This window comes from Synchiropus splendidus, chromosome 6 (assembly GCF_027744825.2).
Source record: "Synchiropus splendidus isolate RoL2022-P1 chromosome 6, RoL_Sspl_1.0, whole genome shotgun sequence".
In the NCBI taxonomy this organism is placed as follows: domain Eukaryota; kingdom Metazoa; phylum Chordata; class Actinopteri; order Syngnathiformes; family Callionymidae; genus Synchiropus; species Synchiropus splendidus.
In genome coordinates, this window is record NC_071339.1 from 11333485 (window position 1) to 11359516 (window position 26032).

General features: G+C 42.6%; 2 protein-coding genes and 1 non-coding gene across 8 annotated transcripts in view; 2 read left to right on the forward strand and 1 right to left on the reverse strand.

Annotated features, from left to right (window-relative positions):
• Positions 1–7784, forward strand: part of LOC128760929 (tensin-2-like) — a 28294-nt gene extending 20510 nt beyond the window's left edge. For 4 of the 5 annotated variants that reach the window (XM_053868681.1, XM_053868682.1, XM_053868684.1 and 1 more), the window contains 14 exons: positions 913–1042; positions 1335–1400; positions 1490–1594; positions 1713–3038; positions 3121–3253; positions 4073–4854; positions 4976–5107; positions 5626–5718; positions 5802–5879; positions 6186–6263; positions 6359–6527; positions 6595–6663; positions 6861–6884; positions 7009–7784. In XM_053868681.1, coding sequence (XP_053724656.1) covers positions 913–1042; positions 1335–1400; positions 1490–1594; positions 1713–3038; positions 3121–3253; positions 4073–4854; positions 4976–5107; positions 5626–5718; positions 5802–5879; positions 6186–6263; positions 6359–6527; positions 6595–6663; positions 6861–6884; positions 7009–7153 — 3330 coding nt within the window. In that variant the 3' untranslated portion in view covers positions 7154–7784. The remainder of the gene's footprint in view (positions 1–912; positions 1043–1334; positions 1401–1489; positions 1595–1712; positions 3039–3120; positions 3254–4072; positions 4855–4975; positions 5108–5625; positions 5719–5801; positions 5880–6185; positions 6264–6358; positions 6528–6594; positions 6664–6860; positions 6885–7008) is intronic. The other variant, XM_053868683.1, reaches the window with a different exon arrangement.
• Positions 7785–7897: 113 nt separating this feature from the next.
• Positions 7898–7969, reverse strand: trnaq-uug (transfer RNA glutamine (anticodon UUG)). The gene has a single exon. It is a non-coding gene; the product is annotated as a tRNA-Gln (tRNA).
• A 6813-nt stretch (positions 7970–14782) lies between these two features.
• Positions 14783–26032, forward strand: part of LOC128760053 (vitamin D3 receptor B) — a 28174-nt gene continuing 16924 nt past the window's right edge. The window contains exons 1-3 of one of the 2 annotated variants that reach the window (XM_053867002.1): positions 14783–14946; positions 15597–15670; positions 24363–24510. In XM_053867002.1, the coding sequence (XP_053722977.1) occupies positions 24365–24510 (146 nt within the window). In that variant the 5' untranslated portion in view covers positions 14783–14946; positions 15597–15670; positions 24363–24364. The other variant, XM_053867003.1, reaches the window with a different exon arrangement.

A 26032-nucleotide genomic window follows, 5' to 3' on the forward strand; every position in this document is an offset into this window, starting at 1 on the left:
TAACTGTTATCTTGGGATGAAAAAAATAAAGTCATGCTTTTCGCTTCGAGGGACGCGCAATACCTATAGCTTAGCCACGTGTGGTATTATTTTGAGTAGAAGGCACTTGATCCGAGTGTTAAAAACACACTGACTTGCAGACAGTGACTGACAACGTTGACGCAGGAACAGCTAGGAAGCCATGGGAGACATAGTGGTTACAGGAGGACGTATACAAAATGCTTTGCCAGAGAGGCAGTTACACATGCACTGACATTTACGATTGTATCTTGAGATACAAATGATCTCGAGATAAGAGTTGTCTCGAAATTTTTAGCCCGAGATAACAGTTATAAAGTCATGCATGTCATATCCAAAAAAATAAACACATGCATTTCACTTCCAGGGCTCTGTAGTAGTCAGCTCTGACTCAATCTCCTTTGGTGTCCTAACAACACCATACAGTTTTTTTTTGTTCTGGACCAGCACATGTTGACACTGGGTTGTGGCCCCTGTGACTGTAAACACTGACTTTGAGTGCACATTGAGTGGTCCCTCAACAGGACCTGTTAGCCATGGGAGGCACAATGCCCCTGGAAGTAAAACCTCTTGGATGATCATGTGTGGGTGGCCCCAAATGAAGACACAAAAACAGCAGGTGTAGCTCAGGAAGATGTGTCAGGTAGTTTAGATGGACGAGGACACTTGTTGTTGCAACCTCCCGATGCCATACGAAGAAGATATTCCCACTGAGTCTAACACCAAAACATCTATGTAGCAATGAGGGTGAAAAGGTCCCAGAAGTGGAAGTTAAATGGTTAAAAATAACAGGGTTCCCCCTTCTATTTTAGATGAATTCAAATGTCAATGTATTTATTGTTCATGGCGCTGAAAATCTGAATTACATTGAATGAAGTTTGTCTACCATCCCAGGTGAAGTGTTACCATCGACGAAGTCAAGCAGCAGAGCGGGAGGTGGTGTTCAGGGTTCAGTTCCACACGTGCACTGTTCATGGAGCCCAGCTGTGGTTTGGGAAGACTGAACTAGACGTGGCCTCCACAGGTGAGATGGATAACAATGTGAATAACACTGCTGTTTCCATGTGATTCAATCAGCTGTGTTCTTTACAAGACACTCAAACCTACTCTTCCTGAGTAACACTCAAGGATAGTTCTTGTCACTGGCCCGATGTGATGGATGAATGGATGGTGGATGGATGGAGATGAAAATGCACTTCTTTTTTGCCTTTCGTCTTGTATGAAACACAAACCTTCATTTTCGGCAGTTGCTTTATGCAAGTCAGTTGTCACGCTCAGGCTATTTTGAGCATAATCTTGTGACTGTCTGTGTGCAGATGACAGGTTTCCTCCTGATGCTTTGGTGGAGTTTATTTTCTCAAATGGGCCAGACAAACTAAAAGGTGAGTGTTTCTGAATTCACGGTTGTATTATTTATGTTGGAAATATCTACATAGCGTATAGTTTCTCTGTTATAAATATGTACATGTAGGTCAGCAAGCCAAGCCTGATGTTTTGGTCAAAGTCAAGAACAACACTTCAGACCCGGTGGTCAGATGGGATTCTTATGAGAATCTTCACCAGGACAGCACGGAGAGTAAGTAGAGTAAATACACAGCAATGGTCTTGTCGTGTAGAGGGATAGCTCTGTCACATCCTGCCACATAAAGTGTCCGAATGAGACTCTAACATTTCTTTTCTTCTGTTTTGCCAAGGCATTTCTCATACAAGAGGTCCTCTTGACGGGAGCCTTTATGCCCAAGTCAGAAAACGCCGTGGACCAGGTTCCACTTCTTCAGCAGCATCGCCCAACGGATGCCTGACCAGCAGCCCGACAGTCACGACGCACGTTCCCTGCAAACCCCAGTCAGTAATCTACATATCAGACTCGCAGCCTTCTGATCGTTTGGAAGATCACTCTGGTAAAGAACGCACCATGAGTCCGGTGAGGAAAGAAGAACATTATTCAAAGGCAAAAGAAAAAGAGAGGGAAACAGAAATTTTGGATGACGCCGACCCGTCGAGTCCTGGAGGGATGCGACGAGGGCCATCTTGTTGTGGTCGCGCTGGGACAAAGTGCGGCGACATGAAGTGGGAGAGGGAACGTGACCTTTGCCTCTCCAACAGCCATTGTCTTGGACGTTGTAGCAGCATCAAAAAACAAGCAAAGAGTCAAACTCTGCCCGCCATACCCTCCAAATCGGTGTCCCCGCCCCCTCATTTGGCTCATGTGGACCTCTGTCATCGTCATAGCTCTCATCCTTTGCCAGAATTACCATGGGAACGACAACCCGTACCCCTGCCGTGTCTTCATCGATCCTGCGTGCCGTATTCCAGCCCTGAGCACATTCACACTCACACTTTACCCACCCTGAACAGACTCTGCCCCGGGGAAGAATGCCACCTCCTCCATTACTCCAATCACGGTCACTCGTCTCACCTCTCCCAACCAGCGCTGCCCACAAGTCCTTACAGGGAGCTGTTCTTTGGCTCGCACACATCGTCATCTGGATGCGCCTGCAGAGAGTGCCGCAGCAGGCGAGAGCACCAGTCAGCCAGATCATTCCACCCGCAGCACCCTGACCAGCAAGTAGGATTACAAAGGACAAGAGAAGCCATCCCGTTATGGGAGAGTGAAAATCCATGGGAGGTGCCAAGAGAGTCGGAGTTCTGGCAGTGCAAACCAGCCATGCCGTCGTTATGCACCTGCCACCCCACAGCGGTAGATCCTGCCTTAAATTTGGAGCAGTCTAGATTTTCTCTTGGACCACCTCAAAACTACCCGAGCCCCCAGTCTCTGGTTGATGTTCGGGACGGAGCCAGCAGTGGGTATCACACTCCGCCTGCGCCCCGCCACTCCTGTCCCTGCACTCCTTACACGGCATCTCCAGTGGAGAGCCATGAGAGCCGGGGTTATGCTTCTGGGTATCAGTCAGGGTCAGCATCACCTTTGCCGGCAAGCAGTCCTTCTCCTGACAGAGGAAGAGGGCCAGACGTTTCCCCAGCTGGCAGAGACCCAAAGTACACAGACAGCCACATAGGTGAATATTAATGAAACCTTGGTTTCATTGGATTTGCATTGTGAATACAAATATTGTTCTTATTCTGCTTCATTTGTCAAAGGAGAAAATGCGAAGACATTCCGGGGTTCAGAGAATAAATCGGATTCCAATGACAGATCAAGCAGCCTTGGCCTGGATTCTGATCACGACTACACACTTATTGGTGGGAACAGCCCGACGCACTCAGGCGGCAGGTGGGGTTAACACAATGTAGAAACATTCATAAACATTTACATGCAGTGTTAAGAATCAAATCACACTCATGTTCAAACATGATTGAGAGTGTTGTCCTTCACCTGGTAGTTTTACCCCTGATGATCCTGACTCTTATAAGATAGCTCGATGAGAGAATCCTCATGTCTGGGGTGGCTCTGAAAACAGTCAGGGCCGACAAGGGTAAATGTTTAACATGTTCAATATTTTGGATCAAACTCTTGTGTTGTGGGGAGAACCGATTGATCCCGACCCAAACTGTGACGTGGAAGGGAGCCAAACAAAAAGCGATCTGACAGAGAAACAAGGAAGCAGAGTAGGATGTTTCGAGGTTTATTGAAATGCTGGCAATAAAAACCTGGCTCCAATCTGCAGCGTCCTCACATGGTCCTGATCCTGTCATTCAGTTATGATGCTGTTTCTTTTGGGATTCTTCAGTTGAAAAACCTGAAAGGTCTTCCATCACCCTGATGCACTTTCATTTTGTGAGATCCACCTCAGTTAATCGCGGGATCTTGTGAGATTTCTGGCTAGGAGGATGTGAAGTGCAGCGATGGGATTATCCATGACACCACACACCTAACTTATTTTGGTGTGTGGAACTCTGACAGATGAATATTTTGAAAATCCTTAAATCCGTTTTAGTTTACTGAAGGACCTACAAGTAACAAGAGACTCTAAGTTGTCTGTAAATCAGAGTGAAACCCTCCAGCCTCCTTTGCCTTCTATGTTACTGCTGAATCAGTGAAGTTACACAAGTACCTATGAACACAAACGTTAATGAATTTCTGTTTTTGCAGTGTGACTCCTGATTTCAAAGAACACCAAGCTACATCAGCAGATATAGAATCTCCAAGTGCCAACATATCGACCCACGCAACGCTGCCTTCCGTAGAGACAACCCAGAATTCTGATGGAAACGCCGCAGACAAAGCTCCGATGCCCGACAATATTGAGCCACCGCAGTCTTCCACCCTTACTGTGGTCACACCAGTGCAAGTGCAACTCAACGGTTCCACTATTCTGGTTGAGTCGCCGACTGACAGTAGCAAAGCCGAGCCGACTGCCAGTCTCAGCTCAAGCCCCTCCACTGCTTCTTTAAACTCTCCCATGGATTCTCCAGACCCTCCCCAATGCTCTCCTTCCAATGCTGACCTCGCAGGGCAGCGGCTGTCTTTAAACAGAGACAGTTTAACTGACACCAAGCCGCCATCCCCTGTGCCAGATGGATACAGCACACCAACCTTCCCCTTAGCCTCCTATTACTACCCGCTGTTAAACGTGCCCCATGTGCCTTACACTGGCTATACTGCTGTAACCATCCCTGCAATTCAGCCTCCACTTCCAGAGAAGAAAAGGCTTTCGTCGAGTCCAGGGGTTCTCAATGGACATGCCTCTGTTTGTCGTGTCGCCTCCGCACCGGCGCCTTCCCCTACGCACCATGTGACTTTCTCTGTGCGCGAGCAGAGGCGCGGATCTGCACAGTCCCTCAGCAGGGAAGAGGGGGACACCAGGGTCAATGCTAAGTTTGTCCAAGACAGCTCCAAATTCTGGTACAAGCCTGGGATCTCCAGAGACCAAGGTGAGGGTTCATGGGCCCACATGATTTTAACCTTGGGTTTGATTATGCTCATGATGTTTTTTGTTTTGTTTTTTTTATGATGATGGTCATTGTTTCTTACTTCATTAAATTCTCTGTGCAGCCATAGCTGTGCTGAAGGACAAGGAGCCAGGCTCTTTTCTCATCAGAGACAGCAACTCCTTCCAGGGTGCATATGGCCTCGCCCTCAAAGTGGCCACTCCCCCTCCTAATGCCAACATTGCACCAATGAAAGGTAAGTCTGGCGGCGCGTAAGCAGTCATAAGTCAGAATCAGATTTATTGCCATGGTCAGTGGGGATCCCACCAACTAGGAAAGCGCTTTGGAAAACATGCCGCCAAAAACAAATAAAATAAAACTGGTCACAAATTCATCAAAGTCACACATCGTGCCCCCATAGACCTGGACACCATGTTCTTCAAGAAATAACCACAATATTTTTGCAATTAAAACATACATGAACAAAAAGAGCAACTGATGTGAGAGGTCAGGACCCAGTCGGACTGAGAGAGCCAAACAATCACCATATATAAATGCTGTTAAATTGCATCCATATATTTAATATTGAATACAGCCGAATCAAATGAACGACCGGAATGTTTTACCTAAACAAAACCACAGTCATCAAATAAGCCACATTTAGCTGTAAAGCCTTGTGTTCTAAGGAACTAGCTTTCTGCTTTTAATTTGTGTTGGCTCTTCCTTTATGACAGCTTGTGTTCTCCTGCCTCACTCTCCTCTGCTCCATCTCAGGAGATCCTCTGGAACAGCTGGTGAGACACTTTCTCATCGAGACCGGACCCCGCGGAGTGAAGATCAAGGGCTGCCAGAACGAGTCTTACTTTGGTTAGTAGCAGTGGATGAAATTCATATAACCGCTTTGGAATGAGCGGATGCCTTGACCAGTTTGCCTTCTTTCTCATCATCAGGAAGTTTGTCTGCTTTGGTATATCAACATTCAATCACTCCCATCTCTCTGCCATGTGCCCTTCGAATCCCAGAAAAAGGTGATATTTCCCTTTCCAAATGCAGATATAACACCCCAAAAGCTAACATTTTAATTTCACTTCAAGTGAATTACTGCTGATGCACCAGAAGGTGTCAGAAGTCATAACATTATACAGCAGAAAGCGCCATCTGGTGGCCTCTGAATATCAGGACAATGTTTCTTGGCACCTCACCAACCCTTCACTAGACAGTTGGTGAATTGCACTTGTCAATATCGTGCAGTGCAAGAGTTGGAACGTGTTTTTTCATGAGCACTTCTCTTGGAAAAAGACAGCGGTGTGACTGATACGAGTGTTGTGTTTTAGATCTGGTTGGCGAGCTCCAGGACATGCAAACGGCAACAAGCACAAGCACTGCGGCAGACCTCCTTAAACAGGGAGCAGGTAGGACAGACAAAACTGTAGCTGCACTTTTGGCTCAGGCCAGAGGAGACTCAACAAGACTCATTTTGACATCTACTCCCACCTCTCTAATTTAGCCTGTAACGTGCTCTACCTGAACTCAGTGGAAACTGAGTCGCTGACCGGACCTGAAGCAGTTTCCAAGGCAACCAAATGCACTCTGGCTCTGAACCCGCGTCCAGTGGCCACAGTGGTTCATTTTAAGGTGTCTGCACAGGGCATTACTCTGACTGACAGCAAGAGAAGGTAAAGGCAGCTTCTCACCTGACTTCTCCGCTTAGCCCCTGCCTCACCACAAGCTCCCTGTCCACAGGCTCTTTTTCAGGAGGCACTATCCCATCAGTACCATCACGTTCAGCAGTCTGGATCCTCAAGACAAGAGGTGTGACTGAGTTTAATGACCTTATTCTGCCTAACAACATCTGTGTGTCCTTGGTGCTGCGCTGGCTTATATTTTAAATACTCTGAAAATATAAGTTCTGTGTATAATTTTGCTTATTTGGAGCAAATTATAACGCAAGTCTTTACCTGTCTTTCATGTGTCTCTGCATTTTGCTTCTGTGTGTGCCCGTGCTTCAGATGGACTGATAGCCCATCAAGCAAGTAAGTGCTTGTCAGCATGCGCTTCTCTCTGCTGTCGACCGCACGGCCTCTGATCCAGTCATATTCTTTTGAAGCGTTGGTGTAACATGGGCAAATATTGAACCTTCTCTTCATTCGTTTTTAGGATGTTTGGTTTTGTGGCCAGGCGGGCAGGATGCAGTACCGAGAACGTGTGCCACCTGTTTGCTGAGATGGACCCGGAGCAGCCAGCTGTAGCAATAGTCAACTTCATCAACAAAGTCATGCTGGGACCACAACTACGAAGATGAAGGCTGTGAATGGGACTCTTGAAGCAACGCGAAGTGGCGTGTTCAGCCATAAATTTGATCAATTGCACCATAATGCCAGAGCAGTGTTTACTCATTCACTCACTTCTATATTACTTTGAAACACAAGAAATATCTGCATTAAATTCCCCTTACACCTCAGTTGATGACACATAATTTAAAAAACTGAAAGTTGTTGTCACAGTTGCCACAAAATAATTTTCAAAAAATGTGTTTCCTTTTTTTTACATGTTTTATACATGTGCGATGATGATTGAAGCTCTTATCCTGAAAATGAATTAAGAAATTCAGCACATATAAATGTTATTTTCCTTATTTAAATGACTGCAAGTTGGTGAATTAAGGATATTATGAAAGTAATTTATTAGGTATTTGAGCCAAAAGTACCAACCAAAGTGTGTTTTTGTTTCTAGAATGAAGTAAGCCGTCTTATTTTTCAATACACTATTTGCATCACCAAAAACAAAGTAGGAAGGTTTTGTGGCTTTATAAGTTTGCATTCATGTTTAAACAACAAAGCCATTTGTTTAGTTTGCCAAACAAATATTTTAATGCAATTGCAATATTTAATAAATAATATATTTTACGCCTTTCACAAACTTGTCGTGTTTGATAATAAAATTATAAACCACATGGTTGTCTGTTGACTGGTCCACAATTAACAAGTCGTGAAAAAGTTTCACTAAACGTATAAGAATAACTAAAGTTCTTACTGCAAAAGATACGAGGTCCCACCGAGATTTGAACTCGGATCGCTGGATTCAAAGTCCAGAGTGCTAACCATTACACCATGGGACCGGCCACGCTCACGCGGTGATACCATAGCTACTTGTGCCTTTCCAGCGAATAATGTCTATTATTAATAATATTTTAACTCAGTAGGAGCGCCAAAATTAATCGAGGATCACCTATGCACAATCCATTTACTCGACTGTTTGTGCTACGCTAGCTACTTAGCATCAGGGATAGCAATGGGCGGGTGTTGAAACGTGGCACGTCCTGTTGTAATACATCATCGATGGATCATGTTATTGCCATCCTCCTCAATCGATCCATTTAGCTCATTGTTTTTGTGAAATGACATCGATGAGTCGGCTTGGGTGTGTTTGAACACCGACACCGACGGAATTTCAAAGTACTACCTCCATTCCTTAATAAAACCACAGAACCCGAGACTGGAACGCAACATTATATTTTCGTTTCGTATCGCACATTTATCGTTGCAGAAGTTGATCTCTGCGTTTCTTTTCCTAGAACCTCGGATAACAGCAACAGTCGCTGTAAGTAAACAACAAGGGTTGGCTCTCTTCCAGGGTTCAAATAAAACTGCTGGTCACTGTATTCATATTATCATTTCTGGAGACGGAAACATGGGCAGATAGTTTTGATGGTGTTCATTTTCAACGTCGCAAACGTAAAATGTTACATAAAATTTTCTGGGTCGGACTAGTTGATGCGCAGCAATATTCCAGATGCCCACCAGGGGGCGGGTTGAACTAACTGAAAGTTATCCTTCATCGGGAGAACCTCACAAAACCGTGTTTTTAGTCCGATCGTAAAGGCGTCAGTCCTTAGTTGGCTCTGCTGTAGTAGTAGCAGAGTCTCTGCAGAGATGATCAGTCTGGCTTTGCATTGTCAAAAGAGGGCCACACAGTGGCTTTTAGAGGACCTTTGCCTCACATGTTAAAAAAAAAAAAAAACATTAAAAAAAACATAAAATAATAATAATAATAATGCGTGCATCAAAATATGTGCAGCATGTGAAGCTATGGAAGCAGTGTGGAAGCATTGTTCTTCAGGAAGCTGCAAAGGATATGGCAGCAATGCATCATAGTACATCAGACGACCTCCTCCAAGTTTTAAACTGCAATATGTTACATGGAGATATTTACAAAAGCTGCCTGAGTTTGTCACTATTTAAACTTCTGTGATAAAAAGTTTTGTTTTACTGAACTTCTACTGAATGTATTTTTTCCCTTGATTCTGGTCATGATCACTTCTGAATTTGTCTCCAAAATGTTCAGAATCAGAATCAGAAAAACCTTATTAATTCCAAGGGAAATTGTGTTTGTAACATGCTCTGTACACAACATATCACAATAAATTAAAAATAAATAATATTATAAAGTGCAAAAAAAAAGTGATACAAAAAAGCTTAGAAAACAATGTGCAACAAATGCAGTTCAAGAACAGAAAATGTGCCAAAAAAAACCTTCATTGTATTTTTTTTCAGGGATAAAATGTATGTTTTTATTGCCACAGGAAGAAAGGACCTCCTGTGGTGCTAGGTCTTTGAGTTAGGTAGTCTCAGTCTGTTGGTCCATGTGCTTTTGTATAGGACCAGGAGCAGATGGAGGGGGTGGGTGATGTTGTCCAGGATGCTCCTTAGTTTCAGGAGCATCCTTCTCTTCATAACAGTCTCCAAGGAGTCCAGTTTCACCCCCACCACATCGCCAGTCTGTTGAGTCTGTTCGTGTCCGCCACCGTTAATCTGCAGCCCCAGCAAACCACAGCGAACAGAATTGCACTGGACACCACCGACTCATAAAACATCCTCAGCATTGTCCTGCAGGTGCTGAAGGACCTGAGCCTCCTCAAAAAGTAGAGACGACTCTGACCCTTTTTGTAAAGGGCCTCATATCAGATCACATTAAAATACCTTAAAGTGTCCCTGAAACGCCTCTGGAACGATGCCTAAATCCACAGCAGGAAATGATCATGCATTCTGTACAAAGGTGCTCCTGCCAATTCACAATACTAAACAAGCGTAACTCTAGTTCTAAGTGAATCAAAGTCAGAACCGGAAAGCGAGAATCCAGAACCAGAATGGAGCCTTTGTGTCATCACTGGAAGTGGATTCTGTCGGCGCACCTTTAGAATCCAGGTCAGAAAGTTCTTCATCTTCAGTATTTGAGAAGAAAGGGCAAAGCATTGCATGACAGCTGGATGATCCAATGGAGCCAGTGAGCATGGAAGCCTGTTCTTCTCAGCAATAGATGAAGAGCGTCATAAGAAACAGGTGAAGCAAGTTTAAAGAATGAGGGACGAGTGGCAACCATCTGCATTTGGCTGCTTTGCAGGATTATTTTGCCCTGAAAGTTTGCCTCAAAAGGGTTTTGACTACAAAACGCCCACGGTTTTTCCAATGTAAACGAACGGCAAACAAATGACAGCAACCTATCACTGTTGACCCAAACCCATGACTTGCTTTGTACTGCTGACCCTTCTGAGGAGCGTTTTACATCCATCTACACTAGCATTCAGTGTTGCTGTCCATCTCTGATCCGTTCAGACACTTCATCCGCTCACATAGTCGGAGTCGTCACTTCCACAACAACGTGGTTAGAATCACAACAAGGCCTTCGTTCACATTAACCTGCTCTTCTTCCTAAAAAACCATTGACAAATCCCTCATATTTGGCCAATATTTCCACCGCCTCAGAGCACAGAGCACCGGTGTTTGGTACCTCCAGTGACGTCAGAAGATGGCGCCGGCGTTTCACCCACTGAACCAGTCAGAATCACGATGGATTTTATGGTAGGAAATGGGGAAACCAAGTTCTATTGAATTGTTTTGTATACACGATGACATGAAAACTCAGTACTTGTAATACTAATTATGTATTGGTTGATGCTGGTGTCGGTGACTCTCTAAAGTCTGACTGTGTTCTCTTCATGAACTATGCATCACAAGGCACACTGCTGCTAAGGTAACTCATCTGTGGCTTCCAGACCAGAGAATGAAGCTCTGTTAATCAAGTGCCTGATTAGAAACACTGCTTCACATTCTTTGTTCAGGCTCCAGAAGCCGCACCAAAGCCAGATCTTCTGTTGCTCACAAATCAAAATCTTGGGAAGCATGATCATTCCGTAGCTGACAACTGTTGAATTTATGAATTGGACCCCTAGAGTACAGTATCTTCAAGAGTACAGTATCTTCAAGCTTTCAGTTATTTTGGCAGAATCATGACATACCTTCAGCATATGTAAGTTATTTTTGACAATGAGAAACACTTTCATGCTGACGGCAACTCTTGTTCTTCATAACTGGCCCTGCATCTGCGTCCTCACTTTGGGTATGACACACACAGGTAGAAGACGAGCAGACAAACTGACATATTATTCTGAAGCAGCACATTATGCAAGCAGTAACAAGATATCTGGAATACGGAGAAGAGTCATCAGCTTTGGAAGAACAGTTATGTGACCGCAAGGAAGTCTCAAGGCAAGATGAAAGGATGACTGGGGAACAGTTGACCAGGAGGCAGATATAAAATACAAGTTGGGAGCAACCATACAACTTCAAACAAGAAAACCGAAGGATCAGACATGGCACCTTGCCCAGAGGAGAATAAAATGATAACCAAGTTAGATCTCCAACTGATGCAGCACAAATGACAAGGGTAGCTGGTAGAAACTCAGAAGCCAGGAATCTGATGGAGTCATGTCGAGGAAATGAATCAGACATTGGGGCCGGAGATCTGGAGATGCACCAACCAGTGCCTTGAAGGATGGAGGAACTGAATGAGGAACTCCAGGGGGGTTGACCCAACTGGAGCAGAGAGATGGAGGAGGTCATGTCAGGTCAGGTTCCTGGTCTGGAGCCTCATACATACATCTTCTATTCCGCATTGTCCTCCAGAGGAGGATGGCAGGGGGAGTTGTGCCAATCTCAGCATCAACGGGCGAAGGGCAGGGGACACCCTGGATAAGTTGCCAGTTCATCACAGGGCAACACACCTAAATACAAACAACCATTCGCTCACACATTCACACCCATGGGCAATTTAGAGTGCTCAATAACCTGAACCCCAAATGAGCATGTTTTTGGACTGTGGGAGGAAACCGGAGAACCCGGAGTAAAACCACGCACACACAGGGAGAATTATAGATTTAGATTTTTAAACGACCTCTATTGCCAAGTCAACGTTTTATGTTTTTGTCTGAGATGAAGATGCTCAGAAAAGCAGTCAGGTGTATGGACGCGTGAACAGAAATGAACATTGTGCTGCAGAACAATGTAAAAGATCTATCGATGCGATGCTCTCATCAGTTGATCTGGCCGGATATTTACTGCAGGGAATGCACCTCGTGGCTCTTTCCATGAAAGCTGCTCACATAGGAGAGGAATGCATGTGATGCACAGTCTTGTCATGTGACCAACGATGGCTTTTTTTTCTTTGTATCCCATGTGTCTCGTGTTCTAACGTACGTATAAAGCTGTCAGTCAAATGGAACTTGAAAGTTAGTCACCGTTTTCTTTTTAATAATATGCACTCTGGAGTCTTTCCATTGTTAGGAGGTTGTGTTTGAAGGCACAATAATGAACACATTAATGTCATCAACTTCTGCTCAGAATACAGCTGTGATGATCAAAGCATCAACTACCAACCTGAGCTGATCTTAGAGTTCAGATCCATGTCGTCTTTTATTCATCCTGATACAAAAGCTTTGCTGATGACACTCAGGAGTGCTTTGGCTGGGACACCATATGAAGCATAAGAACACCTGTGTTTATTTAAATATTTCAATGAAAATTGATGTTGTTACTTGTACTGTTAAGGCGTGGTGCTCCTGCTTGCTTGTAAAGTACCTGGTGATTCCAAATCTGTCCTGGATCAGTGATGTTGCTTTTTAATTGAATTGTTAGGATTGTAGACAACTGTGAAGGCTTTAGAAACTCCCATTGTAAACACTGACTGCCATCGGTTTCGTGAATCAAAAGTCTTGGATTTGGTGGTTTCAAGTCAGCAAAGCCTTCTCGTGTGGTGCAAGAGCATCTGAGGACACAGTATAACAAGGCCAGGAAACATGCTTGACTTGGGTGACGTGGATCCAAATGAGTCCCTGTTGGCAGAACGGTGTGAACTGGTGTCGGTTTCAAACTTGGAGGCGATCCAACAGGACAAGGATCAACTCTACATCTATGGATGTAAACATGTCTGTGGACCTTGGACATCCTGCAGAGTTTCCTATGACCTTAATTGTTGTCAGGTTTTGCAGTTTCTCAAAACAGAAGTGACAAACACTGACAGAGTACTGGACAATGGTGTGAACGTTTGGCCAGTCACTCCCGGGTTGTAACCCAGGAGAGTGGAAGAGTGGATTTTTTTGTTACACTTATTAGTATAGTGTGGTTGGTGGAAAAAGTGTGTTTATAAGTAAGTGCTGTTACTTGATGACATTGGTTTTGTCACATTATTTGGCAACACTTTACAGTGGGGAACACATATGAACTACTACCAAGTCAATTACCTTCTTATTAACGGTTAATAACCAGTAATTATAATGTTGCTTAAAGTTCACTTTCACTGACCATTTCAAGGAAAAATATGACTGACTGAAAAGGATGCAAAGTGGTATTTTATAATGATTAATTACAGGGTAATATCCTGCTTTATGTATGGTAATATATATTCACTATTGTAAAGAGATGTAAAGAGAATAAAGCACAACTTCAATGAGTGAAAATATTGAGCAATCATTCTGATTCACTCTGTAGACCTCATCAAATCTATACATTGCTTTTTCGAAGTTGCAAAGAGACAGATAAAATATGACATCTCTGGAATATGCAGTAGAATGTAACGTCTCTGACACCATGCAGTTTTCTCTGACACATCACATGCCTATGACGCAGATTCCAGAACTGTCAGATTATGTTTTAGCTGCACAGAGCACATGCCAGCTCGGGAACAATGAGTTAAATGCAGAACCCATTTCCTCACTGTCCCAGGTTCTCCTCGCAGCCTGCCGCAGACCTTAACTGGGAGAGGATATTCAGCACCGGATGGGGCCCACCTCCCTTTTCTCTCGTTCCCCTTGATATCTGTCCCCTTTACAGTGTTTACGTTGCAGACACACCCCTGGCCTTCACCCCGGCCCCCGACACTAGCCCAAACAGCATATACACAGAGCCGTTTCCCTCACATTCCAGAACATGTGCGCAGCCCAACAATAGACAGAATACATGTAAGCGCACTGAAGGGGTGAAACAACACGAACAAACACCGTCACAGATTGCGTTTGTTTTGCCGTCTGTCTCATGCATTGCGAATGTATGGCAACATGGCCATGCAGCGGCGTCGCCTGCCAGCCTACCAGTGCACTGCAGAGTTGACACACCCCTCCGACACAATCGCCTGACTGCACACGTTTGATAAGTGTCAAAGAAACAACGTCGCTGAAGTCACCAAACTGCATGATTTGAATCGGGGCGAGAGCGTGTACGCATTTCACCAGCGTGACATCGAATCTGGTACAGTATCGCGCTGTTTTCTCAAGAATGAGCGGCTCAAACGCCTCGGTGGCAGAAAAACAAAGACGCTTTGATGCAGCGGGGACAAACACGACCTCACTAGTGTGATTTAAAGCGATTGATTCGCCGCAGGGCAGCCAGTGTTCGGCGCGGTGACGCCCCGCTCCTCGTTGATTCACAGATCCGAGTCACAAGGATGCTGCTTTAAACCTCACGCGGTCAAAGTTGTTTACCTCTTCGTTACCTCTGACGTCACGACACACCCCTATTTGAGGGGCGGGGTCTGTGATTGACAAGCAGTGGCACGGGCCAATCGAGCGCTCGCTGGCTCTAAACGAAGCCAATCATCGCTAAGAAGACAAGCCAGTCCCCCTCGTGATTGGTAACCAGAGGGGCCGGGGGGGAAATCCCTCGCTGCTGTCGAGGTCCCGAGGAGGGGGCAGGGGGCGGTGCAACCAAAAGTAATGGCTATCTATTTGGGTCCTGAAGAAGGAGGGATATTTGTCGTCGCCCCACGGTAGGTCCAATTTAGTTCGTGTAGCGTAAACGCCTTCGTTTGAGTGTCAAGGACACCCCGCTGCGTTCGCGCAGTTTCTGCGGTGGATGGTCGCCGCACGCGGTCGGCTCGAGTCGCTGGCTGAACTTGGCGCCGCGTTTTAGGGTTAACGCAGCCTGCTAACCACGCTAGCGCTAGCTACTACCAGCGCTGCTGGCGGAGCCGACGTCTGGAAGGGCGGACGAGTTTCTCCCCGGGTTGCCTTACCGTCCCGAGTTCAGCACAAACGCCGCCCCGGCCGCGGAAAGACTCGGGCAACATGGGGCGGACGCTCGCTGGCTCAAATGCGGAGAACTAAAGTGGACTGAAGGCAAAGCGGTCTTCATGGGGGAAAAAGTTAACGCTAAGGTACGAGACTCGGCTGCACAAGAGGAAACAAAAGTCTTAACAACAGACACTCGGGGAAATCTTGTCACGAAAAAGAGCCGTAGCACGCCAAACGCGTGTTTGCTTTTTTAACTTCGCGACTTGTAACGCCTGTGCGATCATTAACCCACAGCGTGTAAGTTGAAAACAGTTTAGCGTTACATAAACAGCAACTGCAGGTCAGGTACGGGGGTAAAGGCCCGCTCGATGACTTGTGACATACCGTCTGCTCTTGTGTTCAACAGGATTAACAACTTCGGATAAAGTGGAGAACGGCTTCAACTCTAACTCATTGAGCAAGGAAATGCTAAAACCTCAGGTGAGACGTCTTCATTAAACTGTTTTTGTATCGTCCCCATGACGCAATAGTGCTCAGTTTCACCTTTGACACAAATTGTTCTGAGTTTCCATAACAAAGTTGCTTCATATTCCAGGGCACGATATTATGCTGCAATTACAACTTTCATGCGAGGAGTGTATATTATGATTATTAAGATTATTAAGACTAAGATAGCTCTCCTTTATTATTCCATTATTTTATATTTTATGTATTTTTTAATCTTTATTTTAGTTGAATGATATCTAAAATATATTGTTGGTACAGTTGTACAAGTTTGTTTTTTGTCCTGTCTGATATTTGATTTTTGTTTTCCTTCCTTTCTTTTTACTTACTTATTTCTCTTCAAACAATAGGTGCTGCTTAAAAAAGTATTGGTCTATCTGATTATCTGGCAATCTGTTAGAATGAAACGCTGAAGTGGTTATTTTGTAAAAGCTATAGTTTTAATTATCTAAGCATATGTATAGCTTTATGTTTTAAAAAGAAATATCTCTCCAGATATTCCGATATTCTCATGATGACCAACCCTATATGTTCACGACATAAATCTTGAGCAGCACTATGAGTACTCATAAAAATCTGGATTTATAGGTCTTAACTTAATAGGTCACAAGAAAATTTGGTGAGGCAGTAAAATTGAGGATCCATAGTATTGCTGTAACATATAACTAACTCTAATTTGGTTTTATTTTTATTCTCTGGAAATTATCAATTCCAATACAAAAAAAATCATAATTTTCTAAAATAATTTTACATGAACAGAAGCATTATAAGGCTAAAATCAAAATAAAATTGGGGAAAGCATTCAAAAAAAAATCTTATATGGGTGTGTACCTTCCCAGCTGGTCCATGTTGTAGCAGACTTCTCATCTGTTTTTGTTGTGCAACCTAAGTAAGATGACGTTGATCTCAGCAAAGGGACTTCACTTTAAGCCAGTACACTTTTATAACATTGTATGTTGCAGTTGCCATGCGCAGATTAAATACTCAGCAATCTGCCAGCATATCCGATTCACTTATTTGAAAGGCAGTTAAGTTGTTATATGAATTGTATATGTTATATGAAAAAATGTTGAGTTGTGGCAATGGCTAGTGGACATAGTCGACTATAATCAAGAAATTAAATTTGTTGCTGACAGGTTTATTAGGCAACTGGTCGCGACGTCACTGCACAATCTGCAGTCAGAGCGGAAATGGCTTAAATACAGGACAGTAGTGACCCAAAACGCTGAATGTATGGGACACATCAAAAGGGCACTTACCTCTCACATCACATTTTCGAAATTAAAAGTCAAACAAAGTATTTCCATTAATTTGGATACATACATCTATTTATTCATGTTTATTTTAGTGGACTAGGCGTATAATCATTAAGGTAGTCAGTAACTAGTCGACAATCAAAATAATTTGTGAGTTGCCCTAGTTGTGGAACAGGTTGTATACTGGTGACTGACTTGAATTTTCCTTTGTGTCGAAAGCAGTGAAAGCTTTCCTTTTGATGCTTGTAAATCAAAGTTAGCCACCTGATGTTCATTCATCATGTTAATAATCTGAATAATTTATACCAAGCAAGTGACTGGAACCAAAATATAAAGAGTCTTAAAGATGTAACATTTTCATCAGCTTTGGGCACGTTCATGTTTGCTCGCCATCCTGACCAGCTAATTCTCCAAGGAAAACCAAAGCATGGGAAAGCTTCTTTGACTGAGCTACCGATTGATCATCCTCAGGAGAGAAAGGCTGGTACAGTCCATTAGGTATCCTATATGCCGTCACCCCTCCCCCTTTTGTGAATACAGTAATTGGTTGCTTCCTTTCACATGTAACCCTATAGAAAGAAAGAGGCTGCTGTACTTAACTGTAAAGACCCTCTTCTCTGTACGCTTGTCATTTTCATCTGTGGCAAAGCACATATGTACATTAGCCTAAGAAAACAATTTCATGTCAACGTCTTGCTAATATTTGTGGCTTCTCCATGGTGGATGGTCTCTTATCCAAAACTTCAGTTGCTTACAATTCATGAAGACACATGTGTGGAGTCATTATTTATGGATAGCATTGGTTCTGATATAATCAGAATTACAAAATTAAAGTTGATGTGAGTAAATGAGTGAGTACATTTGATTAAAAAATGTTTATTTTCCACATATTTGCTATATATAGACCTTTCATGAATAATTGACAACAATTTTATGCTTATGTAACTTAGCCATGTGATGACTTGACCCACTGTGGCTTCATGTCGGTGGTCTGACCAGTTCTGTCCTGTTGTCTCAGTGTGTGCTTGAGAATGTCCGATCTCTGTTAGATTCAGCATAGACATAAACAGGACTTTCGGTGTGTGTCGAGTGGGCCTCTCCCTGCCTCTTCTCTTTCCCCTCTCCAGAGTCCAGCAAGGGGCCCTGTGTAAGGGGGTAGGCTGCCGTCACTGCCTCTCTCTCCATTTGCAGGCCAGCAGAGTGGGGCCTGGACAGGGGGAGTATTGCATAGACCATAGGGTTGGACATAGAACTCCCACCCCTTCCACCCCATTTTAGCCCATCCTGTGTGGGGCACAGGTCACCTTGTCATGTGCTATTACCGCTGCTGTAACTTGCTCAATGTGAAGGTAAGAAAAGAGCAAAGGATAGAACAGAGGAGTGGAGGTAGAAGGAGTGAGGGACCCTCAGGGATCGAACTGTCAGCAGTATAGCTGTATTTACACTTCATTTATCTAGGCTTTCCATGAAATAATCTTTGGATACGCAAACCTCCTTGTCTTATTTGAAATGAGCATTACGAACCTATGAACCATTTTACATATTTGTGCTCAAGATTGCCACCCAAAGCAACATCTGAAGTACAGCAGCTCATACTTTTCATCCTTCTTGTAGTTTCCCCCATTGAGACTAACTTTGGAATCATGTAACAATTCAGATTAGTCTGTGGCATTGAATCATGTGATGCCGACTGATGCCGATTGGCCAGCGTCAAAGGGCCTCCTACATTCACCTCAGCGTTCCGCAACTTCCTCTTTTTTTCCCAGTGTTGTTATGTGTCTGGATGTGATTCTAACGTTGACGCTTATATGTTGGGATGTGGTTTGCAAGTTCATTGCTAGCATTCTTGGGACATAATGCCAGAGGGATTGTTTGAATTCCACGTTCACTCTTCTTTTCTTAATACACGGGTAAAATGAATTGCTGCTGGGATCCTTGAGTAGCATTGCTGTAGCCTGCATGTCCTCGATCACATTTACCTTAAGTACTTTAGTTGTGATAACTCTTCTTAATTTGGCTTCTTAGATGTGATAATGTTGAGTTTGATACATTTTGTCGGCAGTGAATTAATCTACACAGATGTGCTCCTCTGAACTCAGGTTTCATCTGTGTGCTGAGAGACCAACCAGGTATCCAACTGTAGACCACAGGGGTCCCTTTCTGTTTTGGTATTCACATTCCTTGTCGGTGCAAGTTCGGCGCAAGCTTTTAAATAATTTATTGATCGTTGACAGCTCACATCCCATTCAAACAAAAATATACATCTGTTAGTGCACTTTTTTTAACATGCCTATCAATTTGAAAGATGTGAAACGGTCATGCAAATGTTCTTCATTTTTTTTAGTTCTTTTCTAGCTTGAAGATATTGAAAGAGCAACGTGTTCATGCACTTTCAAACTCGCAAAAATTGCACCGGGCAGCATCACAGTAGTTATACAAGCCCTGCTGCAAGCATGGAGCTTACTTTACGCAAGCAGATGGTGTGCACCTGTAACTTTAATCTGATCAACATTTGAGGGTTTGTTTCACCCATAGAGTATGACCTGAGGGTGACGCTGTTTTGTGATAGTATCATGTTGTTTCATGATAGTCTTTTCTGAGTTGCTTCTAAGGCAGAAATGAGGCTTTGCTACACAGCAACTCTTCTGTGCTCGCCTGTAGACGACATGCATTTTCCTGATGTTCATCATTATTTTTTCGCTGAGAATAAAGAAGCAGAAAGGAGTCTGACAAGGTGTAGTAGCAGTAGATTTGTCGATCAAACAGACACAAGTTTTGTCAAGCTTTACTGTGGTGTCCTCTTTATTGCTCGGTGGAAGATGTGATCTTGTGACCGTGAGTGGCTGTAGTGATGCACTCCTCACAGGTTGTCGCTTCATCCTCATGTAAAATATTTTTAATAACCTGTGGTAGCTAACATTGGTCTGGTAGTATAAGTTGAAGGAATGCATCAAGATACAGTAGAAAGTCAATAGAAATATCTTAATTGTGTTCAGTTTAGCCAACCAGCAACGATAACTGCAGATCGTATTGGATGACAAAATAACTGACATAAGAAAAACATTCTTCTGTCAATATAGACACTACTTGGATAAAAATTACGATCACAGTATATACTTTCCTATGTAGAGTTTTCATCATACTAAAACTCTGATTCATTTCAAACAAGGTTTATGTTTAGAATGTGAAAATATTACAACTTATAACACCTTTTTATTCATTTTGAGGGAAGAAGAAGTCAGCACTGACACATTTATTTATAACCAGCATGTAATTTAAGTAGCAGGTTATATTTAGAAATCTTAAAAACTGCAGGTAAAAATAAGCTGTCACTTCGAATTCTTAGTAGGGTCTTCTGCGGAAAGTTAAGATGGCTGTGAAGGTGCGTGTGCTTTTCTTAGTATCTTTCCCATATATCTGTCTGATTTTACTACTTTGTCTGCCCACTATACTCTGCTTCACTACAGTGGGATGTTCGGGTCCTCTCTGCAAACTCACAAACTTCACACACATACTGACTGTGCAATGTACTCCATTTGCCACAACAGCTGATATCTGTTCTCTCGGGTTTGAAACAGAGTTTTGAAATTTGTTCTGGAGGTCGTAGCTGATGCATTGATGGATGGGTATTTAAATGAATAGCTCTGATATCTGATCCCAGCCATGTTACTAAATATACTGAATATATATACTGGTATTCATTGATGTCCGTGTGCAGTTCACTCCTGTCCTTTGTCTTGTGGTTTCAAGTGAGATTTTACAAGTCTTCAGTGGTTGTGTGACACAAAATCTGTGACATTGTCAAATATGTCAACTCAAGCTACTGAACTAACTTTTTCCCCCCACTGTTCAACTACATTTTAGTGCAAGCTGAGTACAATTTCTAACCAATCATTCCAAATCCAAAATAATGAGTGCACCTACGAATGTGAGCACTGACACCAGCTAGAATATCAGCCTCCGGACTTGGACTCTGGTGTCTCTCTCAAATCTTTGCTGCGTATTGGAGGTGCATTATGCAACAGCTCAAGTTATTTGACCTAACAGTAAAAAGGTCTAGAAAGGAACTGAAAAACCTCCACTGTTGAACAGTAAGGGTCAAACATGTACACATATTTTTCATGGCTTAATCGTGTCAGGTGTTTCAAGTGCTCAGTTAGGTGCTTACTCACAAGTAGGAATGGAAATTGTTTGTCAGTCTGTTCACTTTTTTGAAACGGGGAGTCCAAAGCCACACACCCTGTCCATTTCCCTCTAGAGGCTACATGTCAATGACTGCCTATACAACTTGCTTTGTAAAAAACAAGCCTAAACCTCTATTGGTACAAAAATAGCTTTTTATAAAAACAAACATCTGACTCAAATAATCATTAACAGAGAGACACTTTCAGATGCAGGGGTCTCCTGGGCAGCTGTTTTACTCAGCTGACCATGATTAATGATTTTTCATTTATAATTATTGTAATATTTTTATTTATAATTAATTTATAATGATTCTTTCCCATACTACAACCTAAATTTTTATGGTTTTGTTAATCCTCTTTTATATATTTATCCAAATGTAGCATCAGCTGTGAATCTGTTTTGTAAACTTTCACACATTTAAACATTCATTCATCCAAACAATATATATATGAAGGCTAGAACCATGTGAATTTTGATCCCTGTTAAGCTATTTTGCTCGCAAGTGCTGTGTGATCCTCTGCTGAATGGCACTGGGGAGCGGGGGGAGCATCAATGCCAAAATGCTCCTCCAATTAAATCAGAATCAGAAAACTGCATTAATCCCAAGGGAAATTGTGTTCGTAACATGCTGTGTACACAGCATATCACAATAAAATGAAAAAGAAATATTACAAAGTGCAAACTGATCTGGAACTGATCAGCATTTCTTACTCTCATCAGTGCCAGACATCCCATCAATCGCAGCGCTTCTACTGGGGTTGGACAAAACATTGGAAACACCTTAAAGCTTTTTGAGCTCTAGCTAGACTATTGGACTTATAAACCCTGTATGCAACGAATTGAATAGCCAATTATAGTGGTCTATGTCGACTAATTGTTGCATCCTTAGTCGCAATGGAATGTGTAAGTAAGTAAGTAAGTAAGTGAGTTTACACAACTGGGAACTCAACTCTGAATATTTGTTTGTTTTGCACAGGGCTGTAGGTTTGCTGTGCCATCATGCTGTTGAATCAGGTGTCCCTTGAAAGCAAGTTGTCATTTTCCTCTGTTTTCTCTTCTTATCTGTGCACAGCAACTTCTTTTAACAAACCGTGTCTTTTGGAAACCTTGTCCTAGTAATAATACTAAGAAGGGTCAGTATTATTGGTGAATACATTTACATTTGAATCTGGAGTTGTACTGCACACTACTACCATGTTGAAATCTGTTTACTGTTAGACTTCTCTGAAAGTGTCACGTGATCGTGATTACTATGTGCGGTGATGACTCCTTATTTGGCTGATCCTTCTTTCATCTGAGCAGACGTTTGGAGAAAGTTTCCTTGTATTTGTTGCACGCTGTTGGAATGAGCTGATCTCTGGTTGAATAACCTCGTGAATAATTTAGATCCCTATCAATACAACTGCATTTTGTCTAATGGGCTTGTCAAAGCTGAATGGTATCACAGATGAGTGACTTCACGGATCAGCCGTAGTCTGGTTAATGCTTGCACTTTCCAGCTGGTTTGTACAGGACTTCTGGGTCTGTTGCGTTGCATGGTAAAGACATTCTTGTCCTTTACTCGTCCCATAGTGGGGAAATTCAACAAAATTACATGCAAAACCTTGCTATGACCAACACAAAATGTGATACAACATATAAACACAAGCCATGCCTATATATTACGGTGATGTATGAATGGATGCATACATTGATGTGACTAACATGTCCATATTTGAATGTTGAACTGTAAAAAGAGATATATTTAGCCACAAAGAGGTATTGACTTGAAACCTTGTAAACATAATCATAATCATCAGTCACTCAAAATCAGAAAGGAACACAGCACCGCAGCACAAAAAAGCATGAACCCAACGCTAGTCATTTTGTTGAGGGGGACGCAACCACGTACATGACACCAGTGACGAAGAGAGTGACCAAATGAGGAGCAAACATGAAACATGGCTCACACGGTCCAGATTATCTTTAACTGTTGTTGAACCGGTCCTGTTTAGGTTATTCTGCGCTACTTCAACGGCATGGCACCTCTGTGCTTGGTGCAGATTTTCGACCATGGTTTCGGCAAGATTTATTTTTTCAGCTTTTGCAATTCAAAAATAGCATTCTGTTATATTACGATGTCAATAAAATCGTACTGGACTTTTTTTCATATTTAGCTGTTGAATATCTCGACTGATATTTAGTGAATGCAGATGAAGAAATCAGGTGTATACAGATAATAGTACCCTTAACAAAGCTTGAACATTATCCTTGCTTTATATCCCTGCCTCCCACAGTGAAATATAGTATAAAGGTAAAGGCTCCCCTTTGAGGTCATAGGAAATGGATGTGTCGATCAGCCCTGGCTCTCATCCAACGAGACTGGATTTTTGAAGCAAGCTTTTTCTGTCACTTTTTCTTCTTGGAAGTTTGTAAATGAAGCCGTAGTGCCTGATGGTTTTCTCTGATAGCGTTGTGTTCTACTTTGTTAATCACTTTCAACTCATAGTGACTCCTACTGATCCTGTACACTGATTTGCTGCCCTGTGGCGTTAAAACAGAGTATCACGGAAGTAGCATACGGCAATTATGATCAGTGTCATGCTGTGAATGTTGATGGACTGGTCTCCATACTGTTTACAGCAATGGTGACTTCACTCTTTACCTTGTTCTTCAGCGTGTTTTTGATAGTGCTTTATGATTATGTTACATTTTATATGTGATTTAATCCTGATGAAGCATTGGCTGAACTTGCAGCATGCACCCTGATCTGTTTTTGTTCTGTGAGACTTGTACGATGAAGGGATTGGTCGAAACATATTAAATTATTCATCTTATATTTCTTGTTTGATTTGTGACTTCAGGTTTAATTTCACCCCCATCCCGCTGGATCTCACTTCCCTTCATTTGCTTCCGTTGTTCTGTTGCAATTGAGTCAATGTTAATGTTGAGAATACCAGCTTTGTGGAAAGTACAATGATTGTTTGTTTATGTGGATGTCTGCTTCACAGTGACATGCCTGTTTTCCAGTCACAATACTCGTAAGTGATAGAAGGGAACTTTGTGGAATGAAATGTGTCTCACATTTTGCTGTTGAAAATCTGAAGCAGATCCACTTGTGTCTGAGTTCCCGAGTACTAAAACTTGGGTGTGCAGTAATACAATTCTTAACACTACGTCATTCCAATTGTCATTTATTTATGTGGTCTTCATGCGTTAATGCTGAAATGTCTCTCATTTTCTTGTAGTGATGGAGTCCACTGTTGTGAGCACGTCTACTTTGGCCCCCGAGGAGTTTGACAGGAATGTGCCTCGGATCTGTGGCGTTTGTGGCGACAAGGCGACAGGCTTTCATTTTAATGCCATGACCTGCGAGGGTTGCAAAGGATTTTTCAGGTAGGTGAATGGACACAGTGTCAGCGAACTAGCGCACCGGCTAAATTGAATTGGATAGTTCGCGTTTACACATTGTGTGGAGGTTGCATGGATTGCACGAGGGAAGACGACCCCCAGCGAAAACAAAAAGCTCATTGAAAGTTTTTGACATGCACATTAGCATGCATGCACATGTCTACACTTGCAGTCTCATGTTCAAATCATGAGGTGCAATTTCGGACTAAGACGTGCAGTTTGGTCTGAAGTTGCTATTAAAATGACCATTCTTTACATGTAGCAGAAACCTTGACATGTATTAATGTTTGCGAATTTAAATCGTCCTGCACTCTATGAAAAGTAACTTAATGCTGAGACTGGGCAGCAGACAAATTACAGGGAGACATAATTGTCATGTCAACACCTACATCTTCTTCATCTGTACAAAATAAATGACACGAGCCTTTCCTATTGTCTCCCAGGCCTTTTTATAAAAAAAAATTATAAAATGAAAATCTGTATTCTATTTTATTTTATTGATTTTGTGTAATTTCACTGCGAATTGATGGACATTTGAAAATTGTAGCTAGTTTTGTCGCTTTGTTTTTTGTTGAAATAGGTCCATCTTAGAAATGTTATCAAAGCCATAAAAATATAACACACTTGAAAGGGTTATGGTGTTGTATTGAAAACCTTTTCACTTAATTTGGGTATCAAGACATGTCTGATGAGCCACTTGGAGGAGACAAGAACCATAGCAAAGAACTCCAATCTCATGCAACTTACAACATTGTGGCAACATCAGGTTTGTCCTCATAGTCTATGGTAATGTTTGCTGTGTTTTGTTTGTGTTTATATCTGAGAGCTAACTGGTTTTATCTCTTTTGAAACGTTCATGATGAAAGTTATTAGTGGAGTTGGTCCCCAACATAATCACTTGTTTATGTTGACAATGTCATTGTTTCACATCTCTTGGAGAACACCGTATTGACTGCTCTGCCAGTTTTATTTAGGGGTTGAATTGAGCCGTCTGTCAGCTGCTCCCAATGTATCTCATGTCTCTTAGTTTACTTCAACTATGGACCAATGTTCCCTCTAATTTTTCACGTGTCTGAGCAAGCACTGTGAGCAGTCCCTGGGACCACTGTGAGCAATTGGTCGATGTCGGCTGTTGTACTGCTGTAATAGCATGTAGTACGGATAGGCGATATGGACAAAAAATATGATAAATGTCATCATTTTGGCGATAACAACAAATTACATATGTTGGACACACTACAGTCTGTTGACACTGGAGATTGTCTCCAACATCATCATTTGTTTATGTTTAGATATAATAGTCAACTGTTGAGATGAGATATTCAATGTTTCTTGTCTCTCATAGAACCCGGTCCTAGTCATTGTAATTCACCTGTACAGCTTCAACTGGTTGGTTGGCCACTAAAGACAATCATCTTCTGTTGTCCAAATTATAGGTTCAGGTCCACTCTTGTGTTTGAATCCATCATTTTGTCAAACGCCTACTAGTTGTCTTGTCTGTGTGAAT